General features: G+C 48.4%; 2 protein-coding genes across 9 annotated transcripts in view; one reads left to right on the top strand and one right to left on the bottom strand.

The window, feature by feature from the left end:
• Window positions 1-5,301, top strand: part of Otof (otoferlin) — a 197,738-nt gene extending 192,437 nt beyond the window's left edge. For 4 of the 6 annotated variants that reach the window (XM_058578424.1, XM_058578425.1, XM_058578423.1 and 1 more), the window contains 5 exons: window positions 456-554; window positions 690-931; window positions 1,354-1,532; window positions 1,619-1,719; window positions 3,630-5,301. In XM_058578424.1, the coding sequence (XP_058434407.1) occupies window positions 456-554; window positions 690-931; window positions 1,354-1,532; window positions 1,619-1,719; window positions 3,630-3,810 (802 nt within the window). In that variant the 3' untranslated portion in view covers window positions 3,811-5,301. Of the gene's footprint in view, window positions 1-455; window positions 555-689; window positions 932-1,353; window positions 1,533-1,618; window positions 1,720-2,120; window positions 2,335-3,629 lie in introns of those variants that run through there. The other 2 variants (XM_058578427.1, XM_058578426.1) reach the window with 1 other exon arrangement.
• Window positions 5,302-5,650: 349 nt separating this feature from the next.
• Drc1 (dynein regulatory complex subunit 1) overlaps window positions 5,651-19,931 on the bottom strand; it is a 41,665-nt gene continuing 27,384 nt past the window's right edge. For 2 of the 3 annotated variants that reach the window (XM_046441421.2, XM_046441424.2), the window contains 10 exons: window positions 17,288-17,427; window positions 15,255-15,389; window positions 14,649-14,881; window positions 11,752-11,861; window positions 10,930-11,019; window positions 10,304-10,390; window positions 8,506-8,792; window positions 7,319-7,462; window positions 6,938-7,040; window positions 5,651-5,892 (listed from right to left, as the gene is read on the bottom strand). In XM_046441421.2, the coding sequence (XP_046297377.1) occupies window positions 5,836-5,892; window positions 6,938-7,040; window positions 7,319-7,462; window positions 8,506-8,792; window positions 10,304-10,390; window positions 10,930-11,019; window positions 11,752-11,861; window positions 14,649-14,881; window positions 15,255-15,389; window positions 17,288-17,427 (1,386 nt within the window). In that variant the 3' untranslated portion in view covers window positions 5,651-5,835. The remainder of the gene's footprint in view (window positions 5,893-6,937; window positions 7,041-7,318; window positions 7,463-8,505; window positions 8,793-10,303; window positions 10,391-10,929; window positions 11,020-11,751; window positions 11,862-14,648; window positions 14,882-15,254; window positions 15,390-17,287; window positions 17,428-19,931) is intronic. The other variant, XM_046441422.2, reaches the window with a different exon arrangement.

The raw sequence follows: 19,931 nt of genomic DNA, 5'->3' as shown, positions 1-19,931 counted from the left end.
TACAGTTAAACCTCAAGGGGAAATTCTTCTTTGGAGACAGGACATAAAAATAACTAGAGTCTGTGGGTTTCCATCGCAGGCTTTTGGGCTTAAACTTCTCTTAAAACTGAAGAAGCTCTGATCTCTGGAGTCACATAGAGGTTGCTCCTGACTCTCCAGCCTCACTTCAGCGCCCCCACTCTCCTCTTTGCCCCTCTCTGTCCTTAGCCACCCTGTCCAGGAAGGAGTGTGTTCCAGCCTGACTGGACCTCCCCCGAGGCAGATGAGCATGTGCCTGGCTGATGTCCAGCTCACCTGGGCCCCACAAGACAGAGGCCTCCCTCTGGCCTCTGTTTGCTCTCCTGTCCACATGCCAGCCCAAGTCCCCAGGGTTTCTCTCACTGTCTCGTCTCCAGCACGCACCCCGCCCTCATAACCCCCACCCAGGCTGCTGATCGGCCCTCCTCCCTGTGTAGGTACGAGCTGCGGGTCATCGTGTGGAACACGGACGAGGTGGTTCTGGAGGACGATGACTTCTTCACTGGCGAGAAGTCCAGTGACATTTTTGTCCGGGGGTGGGTGAGAGAGAACCCTGTGCCAGGGGGCTGAGCTGGGCAAGCCTACCTTCCAGAGAGAAGAAAAGGGGGCTGTGGGGGGGGTGAGGCCCCCCAGGGTATGGCCGCAGATCTGGAGCACGTGGCTCCTGGCAGGTGGCTCAAGGGCCAGCAGGAGGACAAGCAGGACACGGACGTCCACTATCACTCCCTCACTGGTGAGGGCAACTTCAACTGGCGCTACCTGTTCCCCTTCGACTACCTGGCAGCTGAGGAGAAAATCGTCATCTCCAAGAAGGAGTCCATGTTCTCCTGGGATGAGACTGAGTACAAGATCCCCGCGCGGCTCACCCTGCAGATCTGGGACGCTGACCACTTCTCAGCAGACGACTTCCTGGGTGCAGAGCAGGGCGGGGCCTAGCACCCAGAGCAGAGAGGCAGGGGTGGGAGAGGTTGGGATAGGTAAGCCCGGCTGCCCTTGTGTGGCCCATGAGAGCAGAGAGATCAGACGGGGTTCCTGTCCCCCAAGAATCCACCTAACCACACATGGGACAGATGTCCCCAGGGTCATTACCAAGGCAGGCAAAGTGCTTTGGACACATCAAACAGTGGGCAGTAAATGCTGATGGAGGGATCAGCAAGGATCCCTAAGGGGGTCGGGAGACTTTACAAGGACTGTGACAGAGGGGAGGCCCAGGGGGTAGTGGGTGGCAGACACCAGGAGATGCCCACCAGGCTGAAGGAGGGCCTGAGCAAAATGTGGGGACAAATCCCCTGCCCCTGTCACGCTTGCCCAGAGCTGACTCTAAGATTGCCACAGGGGCCATCGAGCTAGACCTGAACCGGTTCCCGCGGGGCGCAAAGACAGCCAAGCAGTGCACCATGGAGATGGCCACCGGGGAGGTGGACGTGCCCCTGGTTTCCATCTTCAAGCAGAAGCGGGTCAAAGGCTGGTGGCCACTCCTGGCCCGCAATGAGAATGACGAGTTCGAGCTCACGGTGGGCACCGCCTCCTGCTGGGGAGTGGGCCAGGCTGGGCCAGGGTGGAGTGGCCAGCCCTGGGACCTTTCTGTTCTTCTCTTCAGGGCAAAGTGGAGGCGGAGCTGCATTTGCTGACAGCAGAGGAGGCTGAGAAGAATCCAGTGGGCCTGGCCCGCAACGAACCTGACCCCCTAGAGAAACCCAAGTGAGTGCCCTGCCTGCCCGGACCCCCAGCCGTGCTGGTCTTAGGGGCAGAACAGGAAGGAGGGACCAGAACCTTCTGGATTTCTTGCCCCCGCTCCTCAGGCAACCTGTGTTCCTTCCTGGGTCACAGCCACATTGTGGGGGAGCCCCCTCCTCCACTCCTGAACCCCACCACCTTCCTCTGAGCCAAAGGATGGGTTCAAGGAAGCAGCTCCTCTCCCCAGCCACAGAGGTAGAGGTTCTTCCCAGAATTTGCCAGCAAGCAGACCAGTGGTGGTGCTGGGCCTCAGCTGGCCTTGAGGACCCAGAGCTCATATACTCTGCCCAGGTGGACTTCCCCTCAGCAGGGGCCCTTCACCAACCCAGCCCCAGCTCCCCCGTCCTTTCTTCCTGATGCAACAGCCGGCCCGATACAAGCTTCATCTGGTTCTTGAACCCTCTCAAGTCTGCCCGCTACTTCCTGTGGCACACCTACCGCTGGCTGCTCCTCAAACTGCTGCTGCTCCTGCTGCTGCTCCTCCTGCTGGCCCTGTTTCTCTACTCTGGGCCTGGCTACCTGGCCAAGAAGATCCTTGGGGCCTGAGCCCCACAGCCTCCCGGGTCTGGTACTTCTCCCCTCTGCCTCTGGACCAAGGGCTGCAGTCACATGGACACACACACACACACACACACACACACTCTCTTAAACCATAAACACAAATGCTCATACACAAGCCCTCACAAACATTCAAACTTTCAAAACAGAATAATATTCTCAGAATTAGAAGTGGCTACTTCACATTTTTATGTGTTAAATCAGAGAGGTGAAGTAACCCAACCCAGTAAATTAGGGCAGAGCTGAGTGGGACTCCAGCCAAGGTGTCCAAACTGCCAATCCAGCGTTTTTCAAACTACAGCACCTCCCGTCCCAGCTACATTCCTTGCAGACTGTACTCCAATTTATTGACATAAAAAATTGATAGTGACAAGGAAAGGGGAAAGGTTGAGCTAGGATTCCCCAGCAAGAACCTGAAATGACTTCCCCCATCAAGACGTCCCTGTGCGGTGCTGAGTCTGCCCTGTGGAATCTCAGTCCCATCCAGATTCAGACCCTCAACAGCCAACACTGAGCACCACCTCACGGGCTGAGAGCTTCACAGGCACTCTGCTTCACCATTTCACAGCCCCAGGAATCAGCTATGACTACCATCCATAGGAATGGAGGCTCCAACAGGTGCCAGCCATAGCTGGAGTCCAAACTAGACGCCCTGTGCCCAAAGTCCCTGCTTCGTTGTCCCATGTGTACTGAGCTCACTCTGGAGCATAGCCCATGTACTCTGGGAGGTGCTGGGTAGCTTGACAAAGCATATTCAGTACTTTCACTTTATATCTGGATCTCTTATGAAAACTGCTGTTTTTGTAACAAACCTTAGTGGTAAAACTCAGCGAGCCTCTTAGCTAGAGCATTTCATTTCCGCAGAAGGCAGAGCAAAGAAGGTGGAGCAGGTCGGCGAGGGCAGTGTGCCCTGCTTGGCCAGGCCTGGTGGGACAGAAGTTTGTACTCATTATGAAGGAAGAGGTAGTGCCACACTGGTCCCCTGAGAACAGGGGACAACACAACCCTATATGATGAGCGGCTGAGTACAGGTCCACAGTTCCAAGGCCACTGCCCTTGCTTCAAGTGTCAAGGCCGAGGCCAGGTGGCTGCCCCATGCCCAGGAGCTCCATCTAGGGGCTTTGGGAGGAGCACGAGGCTCTGCAAGCAGCAAAGCTGGTGCTTTGACGTAGGCCACCCCCGGGCTCCAGCACCCGTGGCTGAGTCTGCGGGGCTCGGTCTGCTTCAGGGCCTCTGGGTCTGGAAGGGGAGAGGATGGGTGCCTTGTGGGGGCTGCCTGTGCCACTGCCTGACCAGCCCCTCCCGCTCTCCCCCAGCCGGCCCGACACGGCCTTCGTCTGGTTCCTCAACCCGCTCAAGTCCATCAAGTACCTCATCTGCACCCGGTACAAGTGGCTCATCATCAAGATCGTGCTGGCGCTGCTGGGGCTGCTACTGCTGGCCCTCTTCCTCTACAGCCTCCCCGGCTACATGGTCAAGAAGCTCTTAGGGGCGTGAGGCTCTGCCACTTCCCTCCGGCACCTCTCCAGCCCCTGCTGCTGTTCCCTTCCTGCAGCCTGGACTCTCTCCTGCCCTCCCTGGGGAGCCTGAGGAGCCCCACGTCCACCCTCCAAGCCTTGGGCCGGGCCCTGCCTCCTGCCTGCCAGGCTGCCATCCGCACTGCCCAGACTGCTGCGTGCCCAGCCCTGTGCCTCAGATCCTGCCTGGGGGCCGGGGAGCGCGGGAAGAGGTGGGGACCTGGAGCAGGTCCCTCTTGCCCCACTGCTGGGGTCCCACCCTCCTTCAAGCCCTGCTCCAAACCCTCCCCTGGGGTTTCTGAGCCCAGGATTAAAACTTTAATGAGCTTAACTAAGGAACACAGCCCAGTCCCAGGGAGCAAGAGGGCACCTCCACCCTGTCCTGTGAGCGCAGCCGATGCCACCAGTCCTGCCCAAAAGCCCCAGGGCAGCCGCTGTGTCTGCCCACGCTCCGCTTGGCTCCTGCCCCTTCCCAGGCAGCCGCCTGTCTACAGGTGCCCAACCCAGGCCCCTCTGCCCAGGCGGTGCTCGCAAGCCCAGACAGGAGCACTGCGCTGAGCCCATGTCACCACGGCCCCACCCTTGAGGCAGTCCTGCCTACCCAGCAGCTGCCGCCAGGAGTTTGTGCTTAAAGTGCTGCCCCTGCCTGCGACTGGGTTTCTCTTGGCTGTTTGTCCTTTCCTGAGTGTGATTTTTTCTCTTAATAAATCGAACACTGAGCTGACAAGTCTGTGTTGATACAGTGAGGGGAAAGCCACCTCCGTGGGGCACAGGTCAGCAGACAAGCTGGGTTGGTCAACTCTTCCCTTGTGGTGGCCTCTCGTGGCCCAGGGATCAAGATGAGCCTCAGGAACAGGGCTGCCTGCTCAGGCAGCTCACAGGAGGAGCCTCCCCCAGCCCAGAAGGCACACCAGGATGCACAGAGGGCCCCAAGAGCACAGAAAATGTCCCTCAGGCCTGGAGACAATCTGAAGGCTCATGACCCTATAAGAGCTCCAGCCTCCACCCATAGAAACCAGCTGCCCCCGCTCTTCCTTAAATACTGCAACCATAACTCTCCCACCTCTTTCTTTCCCTTTTGTCCCTGCAAAGATAAAGGAAATGATAAATTCCTTGGAGTACATTTATAAAGTAGCACATTTCTAATATATTTATTCAGGTTCTAACCTTCTGCTGTACATGAGTAGACAGAAATGCATCTGTTACAAAAATGAGGAAATGCTAATGGAGCATGCTTTTAAAATCCTTGAAAAACACCATTTATCCCTGGATTTGGGCTTGCCAGTGTTCTTTTTTTTGTTCATGTATGTTCTCAAAATCTCATGTGTGCTGTGCTAATTCAAGAAGAACAGTTTCTTCCTGGATTCCTGATTTGATTGACTTAATTATACATGACCTAACTATACTCGAATATTACGAATATAAATGGGTAAAAGTAAATTACTCTTCTGAAAATGTGTCCTGTGCTTTTGACTTTTTAAGTTCCATAAATACAACAGTCTTCATTTTCTTAAAGACTCAGTATCACTTCTAAACCAGAAATATTCTTTTTTTTTCTGCTAATGATGCTATAAGAAGGAAAAGAAAGTTTTCTGCTTAAAAATATATAGTTATTGGATATTTCTAGCTATGTTAAAAATAAAATATGGTTTCAAACTGGAAAAAGAAAAAGAAAAGAAACCAACTGTCCCCAGAAGCAAGAAGGTGTCCCAGGCCACTGGCCTCAGTCTGGTCACACACCAGGACCTGAGCCCAGGAACAAAGTTCCCTCATGACACACACACACACAATCAGATCTGGCCTCTTTACAGAGATTCAGCCACAGTTTTCAAAAAACTTTAATCAGAACTATAGGAAACAGGTGACTCGCTTGTTGACTTATTTTGACAGCCTATAAGACAGCTCTGGAAAATCTAGAGTGGGCTCAGATCACTAGATGACAAGTGCCAGCTCTGGCACCAGCCCCAGTGCCAGCTAGGGCACATCAGCCCTTTGAGGTCCACCTCTATTTTGTGGGTACCCGGAACACATGAGTCGGAGGAATCTGCAGTTCGGAGTTTATCTGGAAAAGAAAGTGAAGGTCATTCCTTCCCCCAGGCCCTCCTTCTTCTTGTCCCCTGGGGTTCCAGTGCGCCTGCTAGCTCTCCCTGAGTCCCCAGACCCCTGCAAGAGTTCCTCTCAAAGCTAACGCACACACAGAGCACAAGGCTGCCGGGCTTCCTGTTCCCCTGGGCTCTGGCCAGCAACCTCTCCTAGTGTTCCCCCTGCCCCCACCTCGCCATTAAACCCCCCTCCCCTCTTCACTGGCCAGTGCACCCCCTCCCCTCCCCCAATGCTCTTGTATACAGCATCCATGGAAGCAAGGGCCATATGGTCCCCAAATGTCTGAGTCCTGTCACAGGCCAAGAGGCCATCATGATGCCAAGGCTCACACTATCTGCCTTTCAGGTGTAGCCTAGGACCTGAACTAGGCTGGGGACATGCGTCCCATGCTCGGACTCGGGGCTAGCCTCAGCTGCCTCACATGTGTGTAGCTGATGACTAATGACCCTCCGGGCCACAGGACAGCACTGTGCTAAGGACAGGAGAGGAAGCACATGACTGTTACAGCAGTACGATTCCGATCTCCTCGGCCGGGCCAAGGGAGACACCACGATTCCTGCAGGAGGAGGCACAAAGCTGGGCAGAGCCCAGGTGCCCAGCACAGACACCTCTCCCCATGAGGGCACCCTGAGTCAAATCACAGGCCAAGGAAGCTGATCTGGCCCTGGCCTCTGGGGGTCTCCCTAAGCCTCCAGGTTTTGCTGTCTTTTGTGAAGTGGGAGGACAGTTCTACCTCACACAGGTTGTTAGAGTGGAGAAAAACTGGGGCCTGTGTAAGCTGGGAAGCTGGCTCTGGCACTACTTGAAAAACAGTCCCAACCGGCTGGTGCCAAAACCACAAGCATCAAAGAGACGTGGTCACAACCTGGTTGCCAATACCCACTGCCCTGTCATTGTCTCCACCTGAGGTGCTACTGTTGCTTTGCATCCCATCTAAACCACCTGGCCCCTGGGGAGGGGCCCCTCCTTGCTCCCAGCTATGGCCCGCCCTGCTGCCCACCCACCTTGGAGTGGAGATACTGCTGCAGCAGCATCTGCAGCTCCGAGTTCTGCTGCTCCAGAGAATTGTTTTCTATCAGCAACTTGGCTCTCTGGGTCAGGACGAGGCTTTGGGTAGGAAAACAGGTTAGAGACCCACTGAATCCTCCATCCTCTGCCAAGTGAGGACCAGGACCTCTATGTTTGTTCTGGCTAGACACAGAGGAGGACCACAGGCTAGTGACAGAACAGGGCCGGACCAACCAAAGCTCCCCCTACCCCCTCCACCACACCCAGCTTTTCTCCTCAAGACTGAGTGTGACCTGGAGTGTGGCTGTTCAGAGCAGGGTCTGCCCCTACAGACCTGCCCTGCTCCCTCCTCCTCCTGACTCATGACACACACTTACTGGTACTTCTCCAAGGCTGTGTAGAGAGCATCCCAGAGGTTCTGCTTGGAGGGAGGGATAACTGTAGTCAGGGCCTTCCAATAATCAGAGTCCTTTGAGTTATCTCGTGAAGAATTTGCCATTCTCATTGTTGCCCGGATGTTCCTGCAGGTCAAGAGCACTAATGCCATGATCTCCACCTGACACCCAAGGCCCCCAAGCAGTGCTAATCTCAGTGCCTGAAGTCAGTCACAGACATCCTGCCTTTCCACCTGCCACCTTCCCTCCAAGCTGTCCAAGTCTCTTAGATTATGGCAGATTCTCAGAAAGTACACCTGCTTCCATGTTCCTGACTGGGGCTATTGTTCCCTCCGTGAAGGTAAAAGTCTGTGTTGATACAGTGAGGGGAAAGCCATGTCTCTTTCTCCCAATTTTTTGTTCACCTCACTACTTTACAGCTTATTACTATGCCTCCCCCTTTTTCCGTGAATGCATCCTGACATCAGCTCTTAAACTCTGGCACTTTCTTCCATGCCCTCTATGATGTCTTTAACCCAGAACAGCATTCCCTCTCACCCAGACAAGCCTCTCCATTTCTCCCTGTTTCCAGCATCACCTCCGTCTGCTATCAAAAGGATCTTTCTAAAGTGCAAGTCAAATCATGGCTCCCCAACTGCTTCATATCCTCTCCCAGCTCCAGTCACCAGGGCAAAGGCAAAGATCGTGGGCACACAGGCAAGGCTCTCCAAGAGCTGACCTAGCTCCCCACTCACTGGTCCCACTCCCAGACACAGGGCACTCTTGCCATCCCTGCCATCATGACTCCTGAATGTATCAGGCCTCCCCTGCGCTATGATGTCCTGAAAAGCCCTTACCCCTACTTTGCCCACCCAGTTCCAGTGCCATCTCCACCCCAAATTCTCTCTGATATGCCAAATGGGGATGGCCATCTCCCCCTCTGAACAATGCCACACCTCACATAGGCTTTGATGTCATTCTGACCACAAGGAGTTACCCTCGTTTTGCTGAAGCATGGCAGACCTCAATAAATGTTTGGTGACCCAGTGACGAATGGGGAAAGCATCAGTCAGCCCTGCACCCCACTTCTTTCCTCTCTGCCCAGCAGCCTCTTCACTCACTAGCCTCTGCTTGGCTCCCAGCACCCACGCCTCCCAGGTCTCAGGCAAGCCCTCTGGTGCCCCGCACACCTGGGTTTCTTCAGACCCAGGACAAAGGCCTCCAGAACCTTGAGAACCTCATTGGGGTGGATAAGCTTGGGAGAAGGCGGGGCCTCCTTGTCTTCCAGCTGTCTGCCCACAAAGCTCTCCTCCTCTTCCCCCTCCAAGGACTCTGCCTCCTCCGTCTCCTGCTCTGACTCCTGCTCCGGCTCCCGCATCATATTCTTCTCGAGCCCTGTCGCTGATATCAAGCTCATTCTCTCCAGAGCTGACATGAAGCTTGATTGCTCCAAGTTTGCTTGAGTCCAGGAGCCGATCTGGAGAAGGGCGCACAGGAGAGAGTGGGTCGGGGACACACACGCACCAGTGTGTGAAGAGAGACAGGACGAGAAGAAAACAGAGTTTATAAAAAGTCACAGAGACAATCGCACAAGGACAGAAATAGGAGAAAGACAGGAAGAGATGGGGGATGGACAGGAAGAGGCACGTGGGGCAGGGGAGGGCTTCAAAACAATGACAAGGTTCTGCTTCTAAATCTGGGTCCACAGGTGTTCATTGACTTGATATCCATAAAGTGGACATGTCATAATTGTCATTTTGAATCATAATACACAGTCAATTTTTTAAATTTAAGAGTTCTTCTGTCTCCCAGGTTATTCAGTTTATATCTTATAGGCAAATTAATGTTATGAAGAAACAGTATGTCTATATAAGCAAGTAGATATGTAAACACATAAAATACTTTTCCTTCCTATTTTTATGTAAATGATACTACTCTATACATGTTGTTTTATAAATTGCTCTCTCACTCTCTCTCTCTCATTTGTTCTTTTGGCTTACAGACTTTTTGTATAAATATATAAATAATTTCCTGTTCTTTGTTTCCATTTGGTTTTTTTAAAGTTGTACAGTATCCCACTAGGTAGGTGTTCTATATATTATCAAATAAATTCCTCGATGACAGACATGAAGGTTGTTTCCAATCTTCTGTTACTTCAGACAATTCATTGAAATAAATAAGCCACAATAAACACATCATTTCAACTGTATTGAGACATATCTATAGAATAAAATTTTAGAAGAATAATTGAAAAGTGTATAGAGTTTTGTAATTAATACTGTCAAATCTCACTTGGAGGTGACAATGTGCACTCCTACCAGCAACTTAGAATGTGCCCATTTCCAACACACCAGTCATCACTGTTGTCAAATGTTCAGATTTTTTGTCCACTTCACCAACTCTTTTTGGAGACCTGTCAGGACACTCACACTCACATTTTTTAATTCTTTTTTTGTTTTGTTTTTCTTTTTTGTGGTACCGGGGATCAAACCCAGGGCCTCATACCTGCTAGGCAAGTACTCTACCACTAAGCTACATTTTCAGCCCTTAATTCCAATTTTTAATTTTTGAATTAAAATCTTGTATCTTTTTAACATGATGACCTCTTCAGAAGAGTTGGTATTTGGTTCTCTCACTGAAATCAGTTACAACAAAGGTATGTATAGCATTACAAACAATCCTTGCTTTTCAGGAAAGTGTTAATGGTCAAAAATGATGGACTGTGGTGGCCCAGATCTTATAGTGGCTGAGGCCAAGCTTTGAGGGAAGGCCCAGGGAAAGATCCCTTGGATCTCAATATGACAAGAGCATCTCTCCCCTCGTCACTCTTCCCTTTGCAAATATAGAAAATAATAATAAGGAAAATGCTGTTAGCTATTCCTGGCGTAAACTCCCAAGATTGCCCAGAAGTGTTACTTGAAGGCAGCAATGCCCTCTGGGGGCTTCCAGGAGAACTGAGATGCCCTTTTCAGTGGTACCTCACCTTACCTGGCTGGAAGATAAATGATGGGTTCGGTATTCAAGGAAGAACTTCACCAGTTTATACAAGTCATCCTCGCTCTCGATTCCAAGAGCCTGGGGGAGGGGATAGGTCACTGTTCAGACACCATCAAAGAGATCCCAGGCTTGGGATGCTGATCTCAGCTCCTCAGAGGAGAAGACGCGGCCACTCCACTGAGCATGCCTGGAGCCTGTTGTGGCCCAGAGTAGAGGACATTGATCCAACACTGAGAAGCTACATGAACTGGGGGACATCAGAATAGAGAAACGAAGCTCAGAGGGAAGCTGCACGTCTGGTAGGTAGGAGAGAGCTAAGGGGGCACCAACACACACCTGAGTTGGGTTGAAGGGAAGAACCTACAACCTGAGAGCCTGGCCACAGAGTGAAGCCAGCAGGAGGTCAGGGAAGGGAGACATCTAAATGGGGCCGAGGCCCGTTTGCTGTGCAGAGGGTAAGTGAAGGGAAGGCTGTGACAGTGAGCCCAGAGAAGCCCCCACGAGACCTGCACTTAGTCTCAGGGCTGAGGCAAACCAGAAAGTCAGAGGGGCTCTACTAGAATGAGGCAGGCTTTACCCGCTGGCACCCCACGTCCTCACAGCCCAGTGGGACTCACTGAGAAGATGGCGTCCAACTTCAGCAGATAGCATTCGTTCTTCTCCAGGGGAAGGAGAAGGCTCAACAGCTTGCTCTCTATGAGGAAACCCTGAGGAGGAGGAGGAAGGCATCACCAGTTGGAAAAGGGGCTCAGGGTCTGCAGCCACCTTCTGTGTAACTCTTGAAGGACAACTCCACAGGCGGAAGCCCCTGGGCTGAGACTCTGGGCAGCAAGGCCCCCAGAGGAAGGCCATCGAGGGACGCCTCTGAGCCATTCCCAGGGAGCAAGGCCAGGAACATCATGGTGTAGACTGCCCCCCACTTCAGAAAGGTGCTCATTCACCTTGCCCACAAGCCACTGGGCAGTCCAAACCCAACCCAGTCACAGAGGCCCGCCTCACCCATGTTCCCCAAAGAGCTACACAACCCAGCAATAGGCCCTGCATGGAGGAGAGGAAGGCATGGCGGAGGGTGGATTCAGAACTCAGAGCCTGTGAAGTGGATCAGGGAGAGGATGATTCCAATCACCCAGAGTAACCTCAAAATGAGCCCCTAGATGAAGGCCACAGCCAGTGTGGCCACAGCACCTGGTAGGTGGGTTCATGGAGGTGAGACAAGCACTGGTTTCAGTTATCAGGAGCTCCCAGCTCCCCTGGACTACACCTTGCTGGGCCAGCTCAGAGGCACAGGCTCTCTCGTGAACTGGCCCCCAAGTCCAGCGCCGACCCCAGCTTCACTCTTGAGACCCACTCTCTGGGAATGGCCAGGGGAGGGCAGCCACTCCTGACCCCAGGCTGCACAGAGCCCAGCAGGACTCAGAAGCAGTCCTGGCTGGCCTCACCGACTCATCACATAGGAGCATCAGGATCTTTCTGGTAGTTTTTGCTGAAACTTGCTTGGGCAGGTCCAGGTAAGAGGATTCTGAGGCATTCTCTTCTAAGCCATCCTCACCTGCAGATGGGTCACAGAGAGGATATGGGGGGGAAAAGTAAGATAAGTTTTTGGCCTTTGAAAAACAACTGAACCTCTTAAATATAGCTCTTAAAGCCCCTAAAGGAAGCCTATGATGTTGGGGACAAGGGCTTGGGGAACTGAATCAGAGACCACCTGGAGAACTCCATCTCACTTCCCCAAACTGCATCTACCCAGAGCCTTCTGTTCAAAGTCCAGCCCTGAGCAAAGAAGTGGGAAGGAGAGACAAACCTATTGATTCTCATTTTGGAAACAAACTAAAGCATGATACTTGGTTCCTAAACCTGCAAAGATTAGAAGCAACCAACTAGAAGATGGGGGGAAATATTACCAACAAGAACTGATGGCTGCCAGGCATGGTGGTGCACGCCTGTAATCCCAGTGATTCAGGAAGCTGAGGCAGGAGGATCATGAGTTCAAAGTCAGCCTCTCAGCAACTTATTGAGGCTCTAAGCAACTCAGTGAGACCCTGTCTCAAAATAAAATACAAAAAAGGACTGGGGACGTGCCTCAGTGGTTAAGCACCCCTGGGTTCAATTCGAAAGAAAGAAAGAGAGAGAGAGAGAGAGAGAAAGAGAGAGAGAGAGAGAGAGAGAGAGAGAGAGAGAGAAAGAAAGAGAGAGAGAGAGAGAGAGAGAGAAAGAAAGAAACTCATAGCTGAGAGCAAGAGCCAAAATTTTAATTAAATTTTTAAATATTTTATACTATACATTCCTTATCAGAAAATGGGAATGAAAATCATTTTATTACCAAGGTTTTCCTGGTCATTCAAAAGGGAAGATAATATCTATGTCTTTGAAGAGCCCAAGATATCAAATTGCTGGTGGAAAAGCAAATGTATGGTGTCACCTCTGTGCAGCAATATTCAAAAAAATTACACAGGCATTTTCCCTTTGATTCAGTAATCCTACTTCTAGGGAGCCATCCCAGCAATCCACTAGCAAAAACATGAAAAGATTCATCTATTTGTTGTAGCAATGTCTGTAATCACAAAAGCAAACAAAAGTAGCCCAATGATGATCAACCAAGGGCTATTTGAATAAATCATGGCACAGACACAAATCGAGAGCCATGTGAGGAAGAAGCAGCAAACACTTCTTTTACTACAATAGGTGAAAAGAGCAAAGTAGAAACAAGCACAGCTTTCACTTTCCTAAAAAAAATTAGTTGCCATGAATAAATATGCACAGATATTTATATATTTATATTTGTTTATAAAGTAAAGCAAAGCAAGAAACCTAACTATGTATCCAGTGGGTGAAATAAACCAAGCAGAAACTATTACAAGTGACTTTAAAATGCAATAATCTATCTATACATCCCTAGTGAAATATATTTCAAGAACCAAAAGAGCTAAAGTTTAAACTCTTTTTAATAACCATTGTTGGGGATGGAGCTGTGGCTCAGTGGAAGAGCACTTGCCTTGTATGGGTGAGGCACTGGGTTCAATTCTCAGCACCACGTAAAATACAGGTCCAACAACTAAAATATATTTTTTACAAAATAACCATTTGTTCTTTGTAGGGTAATGTTTTCTTCTGAAAAAGTTGTGGTGTTATGGGGAAAGCAGATGAGAAATTATTTTGAAGTCAGTATCAAGTTTTTCAAATTGGGAGAAAGAAAATACACTTTGATAAGGTTATGTAAAACTCCTGGCATCTTCTTAATTGGGAAGTATTAGGGTGAATTTGATTTATTTGATCATTAAAAAAGAATCCTATGGGGCTGGGGCTGTAGCTTGGTGTAGAGTGCTTGCCTAGCATGCATAAGGCATTAGGTTTGATCCTCAGCACCTCATAAAAATAAACAAATAAAATACAGGCATTCTTGTCCATTTATAACTAAAAAAAAATTTTTTTAAAAGAATTCTATGTACCCTCAGACCATTTCCTATTTGAAAGGACCAGGCAACCATGGAGAAATGGCCAATTCCAGACTTGAGGTAGGAAAAGTAAAGTGCTCCTGGAATATCTAGTCATTCTGAACAGCCAGGAAGCTACTACTACTGGGGCTGTGTCAAAAGAAGCCAGATGCTAGCATGAAAAGATTCCCACAGTAGTACAATTTGAGCATCAGTATGGATATTAATTATAGCAAATTCAGATACCTCAAATCTGTTTCAATCCATGCATTTATAATGATACTTTAAATAAAATCCTCATTGACATTTAGGAGGTGCTAGAAACCCAATCCATGATTCTAAAAACAGGCAAATAAAGAAAAACACAGGGCTGGGGATATAGCCCAGTGGTAAAGCACTTGCCTAGCATGTGAGGCCCTGGGTTCAATCCCCAGTACTAAAAAAAAATGGGCATCTATTCTGCTTTTCCTACACAAACTGCATCTCAGCAAATAGCTGATGAGAGAAAGGTTCTCTTCAGAAATGTTCTAGCTAATAAATAAAGATATAATGATATAATTTAAAATATCACTATTTTGCAATCCCAATGCCATTAATGGCTTTCAGACAAAGATTCTCGGTGGCCACTGACATCACAAGGAGACAAACACATTAGTTGGTTCTGATAGAGTTACACAAGAGCACACTTGGCAAAAATAAATTGAACCTGCATCTGATCAAACTTTCTAGGTCTTACCACCAGTGTAGACTCAATGAAATGAGAGGTGACTTCAAAGCTGTGTCAACCAATCATACTCTACACCTCTGAGAGGTCGGTTTCCTTATCCATAAAATGGATGGACTGACCAGTGTCCTCAGAGGGCCCCTCCACACTAAGGCTCTGTGGCTGGCTCTGCTCTAGTCACCTGCTTGCTTCAGCACCTCTTCTACTATTTGTTTGGCGGTCTTCTGTGGCTGCTGGGAAATAGGCCCCACATTCTTCAGGAACCAGAAATCAGGTGCTGTCCAGGGGAGACCCAGATGCTGCATATGGATGATCCTGTCCACATCAAAGGCTCTGCCTATTAGCCCCTTCGCCTCCTCTTCATTCATCAGCCAAATCTCTCGAAACTTCTCAGCATCAATAATAGCAAACTGTCTGTGAAGGAGAGTCACCAAGCATGGCCAGATGACCTCACAGCCTGGCCAGGGTCCCTCAGTTGGCAGAAGGGCAAGAACATGAGCAAGAACCATGGTAAATCCTGGGCCTGCCCCAATCCCTAAGCAGCTAATCCCACCTACAGTGAAATGGAAGCCATCCCAACAAGAAACAAGAAAAGGCAGGTGACACATTATTAAAGGGCCAGAAGAACAAAGCACACAAGATTCTTCAATGCCCTGAGCACCAAAAAAGCTGGTCATATCAAATCTAATGAAATCACTGTCACCATGCCACTACCAACTTTCCCTCTTCCCCCAGCCCCGACCTCTATCCTAGTACAGATGCCTTAGGGTCCAAGGCCCTAAAATACCTCATGGCTCTCTGTAGCTCCTTGAACTGTATCACAAGACGCTTGTATTCTGAAGTCAGAGAATGGTTCTCCTCCTGGAAATGCTTTACCTGCTTGGCATATTTTGATCTCAGGTTGTTGAGTACATCCTGCAGGCTGGTTGGAGAAACAAAAGTTAATCCACAGCTACTAGAAGGTTAAAGTTGTTCCTCTCATCCACAAAATGCAGCTCCACAGTAAATCTAGGGTCAGAATGGCGGAAGGGCAGAAAAGCCTCCCACAGATTCCAAACCCAGCTCCTGCTATGGTCAAGGAGAAGAAGGCAACAGGAGCCAATGGGAATTTAAAACAGTCGAGAAGCCCAGGCCCACCAAGAGGCAGCCTCCTGCTCCCGAGTGGGGATGAGTCCTCCTCAACACACCCCTCCTCGGGGGTCCTCCCCCAGGCCCACCCTCACACGTTCACCTCATCTAGCTCATCGAGGTCATGATTTGCAGGTTGGTTTCAATTCTGAAACCAAGAAAACACTAACACTGCGTGCCACAAGCCTGTGACGATGACTCCTCCTTCCTCAGAGCTGATGCTGTTCTCAACCCACTCACTCACTCACTCACTCATTCGTCCATCCGACATGAAGTGCCTCTCTCGAGTCAAGGATATGTTTGAAAACAGGACGCTGTCAGCCAGTCAAAGACAGGCATTACTCACAGTAAGGAGTGAAAAGTGCCAGGGGGCAGCTTGCCAGGGGAGGGGAGGGGTCCAAAGGCGCAGACCAGCGAGAGGCGGTTAGGACCTGGCCAGCGGCACCCTGATCCACTGCTTCTCGTAACTTCTATTGCCTGCCCGTGTCCTGCCCGCTTCACTATTTCACCTCTTTGGGAACCTTTCCCAGACAGCTCCTTCTCCCTGTTCCCCTAGCTAGGACGGGGCGTCGACTGGGATTTTCCACAAATATTGCTCCCTAACTGCTCTTGTCTCTCAGATAACCACACTAAGATGCCAGCTCATTTTTTCAGTATCATTTTCTGTTACAAGTAACTATTAAAAGGTCCACTGTTGTTTCTCTATGTACCCAACATTCGTCCAAAATGTAAAAACAACTTACTAGAAGAATTTTAAATAATACTAAGTCATCTGGCATTGGGGTAAATCCTCAATACTGTTTCCTTCTTTAAACAAAATGCATTATGTTATCTGATCCTTAGAGCCCAGTACAATGCTCTGGAACTTAGGAGACAATTCCTAAAGGAAGAAAGGCAGGAGAGATGGAAAGAAGGAGACAGAGGGGCTGGGGTTGTGGCTCAGTGGCAGAGCCCTTGCTTTGCAAGTGTGAGACACTGGGTTCCATCCTCAGCACCATATCAAAATAAATAAATTAAATAAAGGTATTGTGTCCATCTACAACCATATATATACATATATATATACATATGTATACATACATTTTTTTTAAAAAAAAAAAGGAGACAGAGAAGAAGGGTGGGAATGGGGAGGATGAGTGAGAAATTGCAAGCAATCAGTACCTTTAAGGGAACCACAGTATCTGTACAAAAGCAGCTGACGCAATGACATTTACATTCATCTTGTAGTTATAATAGCAAAAGATTAGAAGCAAACTGTATCTATCGGTGGAGTGGATTAAATAAATTACAGTTCATCTACACTGTGGAGCCCTGAGCAGCTTCAGAAATCACGTGAAAGCTCTCTATGAACATGAAGGGAAAGGCCTTCAAGATACAGAGTTTTGCTTTTAGAATGCCATCCCTTGTGTAAAGGCACAGGAGGAATGAGAATATTTGTGTGGTGTACCACATAAAGAAAATCTGGAATAGAAAAATGAATAAGTGCTTCAGAGGGGAGAGAAGAGCAAGACAAATACTCTGCTTGGGAAGAAAGTAGAACCACTTGAGTATAATCTTTTCCAAAATAAAATTTAGAAAAAGTTAGTTACATTTTTAGTAGGTTTCTATCCCTTCAGGAGACAAAAGTTCACACCCATCCCTAATCTCAGCATGGAAGGACCCAGAAGAAAGATGCTCTGTGTGCCAACTTACCGATTGATCTTCCTCTTTTGCTGGGATTTAATAACTGTACTTTCCTCATCTCTCTTTTTCAGCACTTGGAAGTTGTACTCCAACTTCTCTTGGTTTAGCTGATAAGTTGCTTTCATCTGCTGAAGCTGTTGCTCAAGAATCTAAAGTTTAAAAAGATTTTAAAAAAAAAAAACTAATAGGCTCTGATATAATTTTTTGTGCTGAGAACCTCAAGTCACGCCAAAGGAAACTTAGACACAAAGCGCCTCAACCTGGACTCTTAGAATTTCTATTAAAGAGTCAAATTAAAAGCCAATTAGATAAAATACAAATCACTCATCTCTAAGCCAAAACCTGCACACCCAAAGCCAAAGAAAGAGCATTTTAGGGCTTTCGAGTCCAACTAATCCTGCTACTTTGCATCAGATCTTTTAGAGATATGAGCAACCTCATTGAAAACATTATAAAAAAGAATGTTGTTGCAAAAATTTGAAACTTTCCTGCTCTGATCATCCAGAATGGTAGTGTTAGAGTTAAGCAATTTAATAGCACTTAATAGGAGGTCAGACCTCCTACTTTGGATTGCTATTATCTGGACTCACTCATTCAGCAAATATTTACTGAGTGCCTTATATATGCCAGACATTATCCTAGGGGCTGCTGGGAAAATACTGGTGGTAAGTAAGCACCAGTGATAAGAACACAGAGGTAAGCACTGGGTGTTATGGGAGCAGGAAAAGGGCACTTTCCTTGGACATGAGGGATTAAGAAGGCATCCCCGAGGTCTCAGCATGCCAGCCTAGGACCTTGAGAATGGGTAGAAGTATTCAGGTGACACTGAGGGGAGGAGTTCTGGAGGGAGGAAATGGCATATACAAAGAAACAGAGGCAAGGGACAAAGAGGCGCCGCAGGGTGATCATAAGCATTCAGGATGTGAAGCACAAGGCAAGCAACGGTCAGAGACGAGGCTGAAAGAGCAGCAGCACCTACCACGCCGGGACGCAAAGTATTATCCAGAAGCCAAGGGAGCACCACTGAAGGTATTTAGTGGACTGGGAGCGGGGACCAGTCCTGCCCCGTGGAAAGCGCACTCTGACAGTTTGGTAGGGGGAGTAAGAGGCAAGGTTGGAGGGAAGGCAAACATAGACAGGCTGCCCTGCTCCTGCAGCCTGAGAGGAAGGCAGGGCTGGAGAGGACAATGAGGCACAATCAGATCTTGATGAAACAGCCACAGGCCACACTCTTGCCTCCCTCTTTCCTGTGTCCCTCCACCAGGCCAAAGACGAGCCAAGGAATCCACTGAGGCAGTGATTCCAAGAAGCTATTTCAACCCCCCTCTGGGTCATCTTCCAGGAGGGTGACTGGCGAGGAGGTGACACAGAGAGGAATAAAAGCAGTGACTTTTTCAGCTCAGGAGGTGCACCATTTTCACACCCCATGTGGGATCCACAATCCCCTTTTAACCAGGGGAATTAATCAAGCATATTCTTCTTAACCACTGCAGAGATATTTCGATTTCTATGATATATCTGAACATCTTCAAAACAGAAGCCTAGAATCTCTATTCTTTAGCAGGTGAAGAGCCATATTGGTCCCTGAGACAATAACTAATTGCATCTCTCAACTTCTCTGCTTGTTTAGTCCACTTTTTACTTACTTTTTCTGATTATATGCTTTTCTTTGTAAAAACTTTTCCGGATTGCAGTAGCAAAATGTGCTCATTGTTGAAAATTTGGAAAGTACAGCAAATGAAAAAGGAGAAGCCGGAGTAAAAGGGAGAACAAAAACTACCTGTAACTCCACCACCCAAAGGTAACTCTGTTAACATACTTCATGTTTCCCTCCTGTGTACTTTACATGGTTGCAATCAAACTATGCCGGTTTGATTGTAATTCCCTACTTTCCTTCCTTAACATTGTTACATAAGGATGTTCTGTATTAGTAAAGTTTTATTACTATCATTTCAATGGTGCAAAATACTTTTAGATATTATATTATTTTATCATATATGAAATGTTTATGTTTACCATATATCATAATATTTTACCATTTCCTCACAGATGTAAACTTTCTTTGTTTCAATATTTTTCACTACTATATAATAATGCTAGTATAAATCATAAATAAAACTTTAGGGTTGTTTCACTTATCATTAAGGTAGTTTCTTAGAAGTGAAATGAGAAATGACTAGGTCAAAAATTCTCATATCAAATTGCTTTTGAAGAGCAAAAAATGATTTATGCTCCCACTGGCCAAGGGTGCAAGTCCCCATCTCACCACTCCATTTAAGAACTGAGCCTATGGGTGTCCTATTAAGGAATTTGGAGCCCGACCCTACAATATGTAGATCGGAGCCAACTTTTTCTTCTATCAGACGCAGAGTCTCTGATTTGATATCTAGCTCCTTGATCCACTTTGAGTTAACTTTTGTGCATGGCGAGAGGAGGGGATTCAATTTCATTTTGTTGCATATGGATTTCCAGTTTTCCCAGCACCATTTGTTGAAGATGCTATCCTCCCTCCATTGCATGCTTTTAGCTCCTTTATCAAACATAAGATAGTTGTAGCTTTGTGGATTAGTCTCTGTGTCCTCTATTCTGTACCATTGGTCCACCCTCCTGTTTTGGTACCAGTACCATGCTGTTTTTGTTACTCTTGCTCTGT

Source organism: Marmota monax, unplaced genomic scaffold, assembly GCF_021218885.2.
Source record: "Marmota monax isolate L192 unplaced genomic scaffold, Marmota_monax_Labrador192_F-V1.1 WCK01_AAM20220418_F8-fsc00010, whole genome shotgun sequence".
Lineage (NCBI taxonomy): Eukaryota > Metazoa > Chordata > Mammalia > Rodentia > Sciuridae > Marmota > Marmota monax.
Note: the sequence above shows the minus strand (reverse complement) of the source record. Positions and strands in the feature narration are given on the sequence as shown.